Source organism: Etheostoma cragini, chromosome 21, assembly GCF_013103735.1.
Source record: "Etheostoma cragini isolate CJK2018 chromosome 21, CSU_Ecrag_1.0, whole genome shotgun sequence".
NCBI classification, from domain to species: Eukaryota; Metazoa; Chordata; class Actinopteri; order Perciformes; family Percidae; genus Etheostoma; species Etheostoma cragini.
Window position 1 is genome coordinate 447521 of NC_048427.1, and position 6600 is coordinate 454120.

At 42.3% G+C, this 6600-nt stretch overlaps 1 protein-coding gene across 1 annotated transcript in view; it reads left to right on the forward strand.

Moving 5' to 3' along the window:
* Nucleotides 1–6600, forward strand: part of abca5 (ATP-binding cassette, sub-family A (ABC1), member 5) — a 32665-nt gene that overhangs the window by 5645 nt on the left and 20420 nt on the right. Inside the window, exons 4-11 of the mRNA XM_034860753.1 lie at nucleotides 441–614; nucleotides 1235–1332; nucleotides 1917–2143; nucleotides 2707–2848; nucleotides 3645–3833; nucleotides 4502–4649; nucleotides 5011–5188; nucleotides 5972–6030. Coding sequence (XP_034716644.1) covers nucleotides 441–614; nucleotides 1235–1332; nucleotides 1917–2143; nucleotides 2707–2848; nucleotides 3645–3833; nucleotides 4502–4649; nucleotides 5011–5188; nucleotides 5972–6030 — 1215 coding nt within the window. The remainder of the gene's footprint in view (nucleotides 1–440; nucleotides 615–1234; nucleotides 1333–1916; nucleotides 2144–2706; nucleotides 2849–3644; nucleotides 3834–4501; nucleotides 4650–5010; nucleotides 5189–5971; nucleotides 6031–6600) is intronic.

Consider the following 6600-nt stretch of genomic DNA (forward strand, 5'->3'; position numbering starts at 1 on the left):
CTCTCCCTCTCCCTCTCTCCCTCTCTCTCCCTCTCTCTCTCTCTCTCCCTCGCTCTCTCTCTCTCTCTCTCTCTGCGCACACACACACGGTCCTGTTCTGGTGATTGATGAACGCAGATATGCTAATGTCTGATTACTCCACCCTGTTATCGTGATATTTTTTTATTACAAACGGGCATATTTTCAACGGGCACTGCCCTAGTTCTTTTAAATTGCAAATTTGATTATAAATGGTTAATCATACACCCCTACTTACAATGAATAAATACAACAAAATTGCAAAAGGTGCTTAAAAGATACTGTGTTGCATACATAGGTATACTGTAATATAAAAACTACACATTCATTCAAAAACCAACCTTAATCAGGTAGTTAGTGATAGTCAAATAAATCGCATCTTTCTAAACACACACTTTGTATTGTCCACCTTGTGTTTCCAGACCTACAGGATCATCTGGAGATGTTTGCCAGCGAGGAGGACCTGGAGAACGCCAGTCTGTATGAGCCTTCCAGCTACGTTGGTGTTGTGTTCATGGACAGCGCTGCCACGTCGTACAAGCTACGCTTCCCCTACAACCAGCTGCCCTTACCCAGCGACTACACAGAAACTATTGGTAAAGTCTAATGGGATTTTCTTTATTTTTCCTTTGTCTTTGTAGTGCATTCAATTGAATATAGGTTGAAAAGGGATTTGCAAATCTGTATTTTGTGTTTATTTACGTTTTACACAACGTCCCAACTTCATTGGAATGGTGGTTTGTATATACGTAAGTATCTTTTCCTGAAAACACTTTACTTGAAGATGTCTACATAAGAGTGACATGACACAGTCATGACACAAGTACCCTAATCATAACCCTATCCCTAACTTGTCATGACAAGCGCAAATGACACTAAAAGAAGCGCTAGACGTTGTCAGAAACATTTAGGACTTGTTTATGATGTTCATGACAGTGTCATGTCACTCTTATGTAGATACCTTCATGTAAAGTGTAACCAAATATTTTCAGTCCTCTCTTTATTTAAAGGTCCCATGACATGAAAATGTCACTTTATGAGGTATTTTAACATTTAATGAGTTCCCCCAGTGACTAGAAATGGTGATAGGTGATAAGTTGTGTGTTTTGAATTCTATGCCTGTGTGAGGGAACACAGCTGAAATATAAAGTGTTTGTCATGTATATCTGTCACACCCACAGCTTATGTTGTTGTCGTTGTGTTTGTTCTCCTCTAGCCAACTGTTTTACCAGCTCGGTGAACTGCAGAGCAGCTAATTACTGGTACTCCGGCTTCATCCGCCTCCAGTCCCTGATCGATGCTGCTATCATCCAGGTGAGACGGGCCGGGGATCAGCACCATGTTCCCCAGTCTGAACCAACTCCGCCTTAAAGAGGGAACAACGATGCAGTGCGAGTTCTGTTGAGAATAACTTATTAGGGCCGAGACAATGTGCATTCGATTCCTTCACGATACAAGGGTGCCAGTTCGATTTGCATTGAGATTTGCTTTTATTGCGATTCAATAGTATTGAGTATTGCAATTTTCTTTTCCTTCTTTAACAAAAACAAAAGTTAAATAATACACTTCTGGAGAAAAATATATTAGGAAACGTTTCTAAAACGTTTTGTTTTCTAAGAAGAATGCACATCACACGTCAGTCAATCAGTGCGACATTTATTTACTTTGTAAAGAAGAACATAACATGGATTTTCTGCTTTTACTAGAAAAGGATATGATGTATCTGCTGTTAGTGGTACCGCATGAACAGAAAATATTTAGGTGAATCATTGGTAAAATATATATATATATATATATATATATATATATATATATATATATAAACAAATTGATTTTAAAAATCATCCCAAAGAAATCAGGATACATGCCTAACGATCCTAACGGTCTGTTGTGTACAGATGCAGACGAAGCGTTCAGTGTGGAGTGAGATGGACCTGCAGGTGGTAATGATGGGTCATCCGGGCTCGGTGGAGGTGCAGAAGTTCCCCCACGCCCTCATCTCCATCTACCTGGTCCTGGCCTTCACACCCTTCGTCACCTTCCTCATCGTCAACGTGGCGGCGGAGAAGGAGCATCGCCTCAAAGACACCATGACCATGATGGGGCTCTACGACACGTCTTTCTGGTGGGTGACAAACGCGCATCGGTCCCTGTAGCTTCAGATGCATCTGCCTCGACCGGTTGAGGGTGAGGGAAAGAGAGAGAGAGAGAGAGAGAGAGAGAGAGAGAGAGACCCAGACCCAGACAGAGAGATAGAGAGACTTGGAGAATTGTAGCAGAGGTTGTCGATCAGGAACATGGAGGCAGCAGGTGACTCCAACCACAGAACCAGAGCCAGAAACACCTGCAGGAAGCAATAGGAGGAGAGAGGAGAGGGGTGAGAGAGCGCAAGACTCTTGTAAAGGGAAGAAGTCGAGTTAGTTACATGCATTAATGAAATGAGGTTGCATACAGATGGAGAAAAGGAGGAAGAGAGAGGTGCTCAGTGCATTATGGGAAGTCCCCCAGCAGTCTAGGCCTATAGTCGGCGTAACTAAGGGATGGTTCAGGACTCTCCTGAGCCGGACCTAACTTTAAGCTTTATCTAAAGAGGAAAGTCTTAAGCCTACTCTTAAACTCTTAAAATGTACCACTAGATGGGAGAAATGGCTCCACAGTGTACTTTTAAGTTGTTGTGTTGTTGAACAGGTTGTCATGGGGCCTCCTGTACGCGGCTCTAGTGACCACCATGTCCATCCTGATGTCCATCATTGCCACGTACACGGCCCTGTTCCCCAACAGTGACTTCTTCGTCATCTTCCTTCTCATCTTCCTCTACGGGATATCATCGGTGAGTAGAGCTGTGACGGAGGGAAAGTTAACCTGCACACACTGTCTACATAGAAACATGACATGCAAACACAAAGACTGTCAAAGAGTCTATATGTACTCATTTTGTGACCCTCTGTAGGCATTTTGCATCTATTCAATTGTCATTTTGCATTTTTGTAGTAACTTTGTGTCTCTTTGTAATAATTCTGTGTCATTTGTAGTTGTTACGTGCACGTTTTAGATGCTTTTATGTCATTTGTTAGGTGTCTTTTTGTGGTCGTTTTGCATCTCTGTAGACATTTTGTTACTCTTTGTAGTCATAAAAGGGTCCCATCACCCAAATGACAATAGTATTGTCTTATTTACCCCTAGTGGCGTCTAGTTTGGGTTTCGTTGTATCAGGTTTTGAGCTATACATTTTTATCCAGTAGTGAAAAATGAGACGCAAGTCTTCCCGGAAGTGATGTAGCTGTAATTAGGTGTAATGTAGGTAACGCTAGGAGACCACAGTGTGTTGCTTTTAGGGATGGGTTAAAAAGGTTGTGTGTTGTTCGTTGTGTGTTCTATGCAAGATCTTTTTTAACTCAATGCAGCATTATAAGCATGACATTTTCTAAAATTGTTGCTTATCTTGGGAGGTGATTTATTCCCACCCTGTTAGAAATGGATTGATAACCAACCCAATACAGGCAATGTTAAAATAGTAGTTGAAACTGGAGGTTTTTATTCACAGCACTGTTCAGTTCTGAGGGTGGTAGTCACTGGAATACTGATGTCCTCCTCCTATCTCCCTCTGCCCTCTCTCTCTCTCTCAGATCTTTTTCTCCTTCATGCTGACTCCGTTATTTAAGAAGCCCAAGTTTGCCAGCACAGTGGGCTCCATGCTGACGGTGATGTTTGGCTGCCTGTCCCTCTTCACCGTGCTGATGAAGGACTTCCCCCAGCCGCTGGTCTGGCTTCTCTGTCTGCTCTCCCCCAGTGCCTTCTCAATCGGGATCGCACAGGTAACAAAAGCACACTCTGCTCCACTGGTCATCTTCGAGGCCGTGCCGTGTAATGAAATTATCTGGTGTGCCAAGAAATGTCTCCAGGAATGTAGTTCGTACCGGCGTGCTGGAGTTGTACCCCCCCACCCATGACGCTTTCCCATCACCAGGGTCCATTTCCATCCATTTCTGCAGTTGTTGTCTTGTGACTTTGTTTTAGTCTGGAGCTTTAATTACCAGCCGCGACAGTGACGCAGGCATTGCTTCTCCTTGTGAGTCAGTTACCTGGAGACGTGCTTTAAGGGGAACTACCACAGAGGCCATTTTGAGTAATTTGCCAGGTGTTCATATGTCCACAGCCTAAGCCAGTGTGCCAGAAACAGGATGACAGGAAGTAGTAAAGGGCCTCCCTTACGCCTGTGGCCCAAATTTGATTCCTGGCTGTCGTGCAGCAGTATTTATGAAAACCAAAAATACTTATTTTTGACAAAATAGTTTACATGAAGGTTTCGATTTCAAATGTCTGTTTGCCCAAATTTAAATTGGGAGCCATGCAGTTATTGAAAAGTGTGTGTGTGTGTGTGTGTGTGTGTGTGTGTGTGTGTGTGTGTGTGTGTGTGTGTGTGTGTGTGTGTGTGTGTGTGTGTGTGTGTGTGTGTGTGTGTGTGTGTGTGTGTGTGTGTTAGGTGGTTTACCTGGAGGCCCAGGGAGATGGGGCTGTGTTTTCCTCCCTGGCCAACGGCCCACATCCTCTTTACGTGCCCCTGCTCATGCTGGTTTTAGACTGCATCCTCTACCTTCTGTTGGCTCTCTACCTAGACCAGGTTCTGCCTGGTGAGTGTACACACACACACACACACACACACACTAACTAAATAAGTTGAGAGGTTTTAGACAAAATCTTGGTCGGACAAATAAGCAATACGAAAGCTCACATTGGCATTTTATAGTAAATATAGTATATAACATGTTCACATTTAACAAACTGGAATCAGAGAAATTTAACTTTTCTTACTTTAAAAAAACAGAACGATTATTGGTTATCAAAATAGTTGCCAATTAATGAAATAGCTGACAACTAATCTCTTATGTGATTGATCTTTGCAGCTGTACACTTTGAGTTTGATCTTTAACCCTATGATTGTTTAGTATTACTATCATGTGTAATACCTTATAAATTTTGTCTGAAATGCAGGGGAGTTTGGAATAAAGAGGTCCTTGGTGTACTTCCTGAAGCCCTCCTATTGGTCCAAACGCAGTAAGCGCTACGTTGAAGTGAACTCCGTGTACGACACGGAGGCGAACGGCGCTCCTGGTGGGGACGAGTCGGTCGAGCCTGTTTCGGCCGAGTTCAGAGGGAAAGAGGCCATCCGGTAAAAGTCTGACCCTGCATATGAATCTCAGTTGGACGCATATTTCTGGTGCAATAAGTGCTTCCTGGAAATGCAGTTTTGTTGCATTTCTGAGTAGGTTTCTACACTTTTATGGCGGCTACTTTTTGTATCACCATCATATTACTTTGGACATTAAAAATGCACAAAGTGTGTTAATCTATAAGGGCTGGTGGATGATATGGAGAAAATTATATATAATGATAATCTTGACCAAATACATCAATGTTGATATACAGTAACATTACATTACATATCATTTAGCTGCTATATATGTCAGAGGTTGCACACCTCTGGAGCAACTAGGGGTTAAGTGCCCTGCTCAGGGACACTTTGGTTAAGGTATCGCAGTGGGAATCGAACCCTGTTCTCCCACACCATTTGTTATATCCACTGCACCACCATTGGTTGATAGTGCGACGATATTGTAAAGTTGACAATTTGTGCCTTCACAAAATATTTTTTACAATGAGATTTAGGATAAATTATCATCAATAATGTGGTTAACAAGCAAAATTTCAAAATTATCAGATTGAATTATTGCCCAGCTCTATGTGTGAAATATCCATTCAGAGGCAGAGACCTTTGATACTGAAGCATGAGGAGAGAAATGAAGCCTGGGAGAGTTTCCAGGCTCAGTTAAAGCCTAGGGGGACCAGTCTGCACCATGAGAGCTGCTCTTCGCTCTGACACTGCTTCTGTGGTTGCACTTTGTGAAAAATAAATTCTTGATGGCTCCTGTTCCTCTTTCTCTTTCTCTGGCAGCATCAATAACATCCAGAAAGTGTACAAAGAGAAGGACAACGTGGTGGAGGCTCTGAGAGGTGAGTCCAGAACACTTTGACATGATTGGGTCCTTTTTAAAGTCAAAGGCTTCTTAATTAGCAGATTTGGGATTTGTTCTCACAGTATAAACTATTTGACTTCACAGTGTGTCCACAACTCTGGAAGGGCCTGAACAATATTCAAAACATTGTGTGTGCAGTTCTATCTTTTTTTTTTAAATTTGTGAATCTTTTAATATCTGTTGCTCCATTTAGAGAGAAACATTTCTTTAACGTACATGCCAACTTCCTTAAACCAAGTGGTGTGTTATCGGCACTAGAGCCCTGCCAATATTTGGCATACACGATATATAGGTACGGGCATTTATAATGGCTGACTTAAAAAAAAAAAATCGGATTTTTTATAATGGCAATTAAATGATTCTGATAAATGAATATTAAAAACAAAATAAAAACCAAGTTATGACTGTTGGCGTTGCATAGTCTGTCCACCAGAGGACGCTCTACAACGTCCCTGTTAGTGATGGTGTTCATAGTCCGTCCACCAGAGGACGCTCTACAACGTCCCTGTTAGTGATGGTGTTGCATAGTCTGTCCACCAGAGGACGC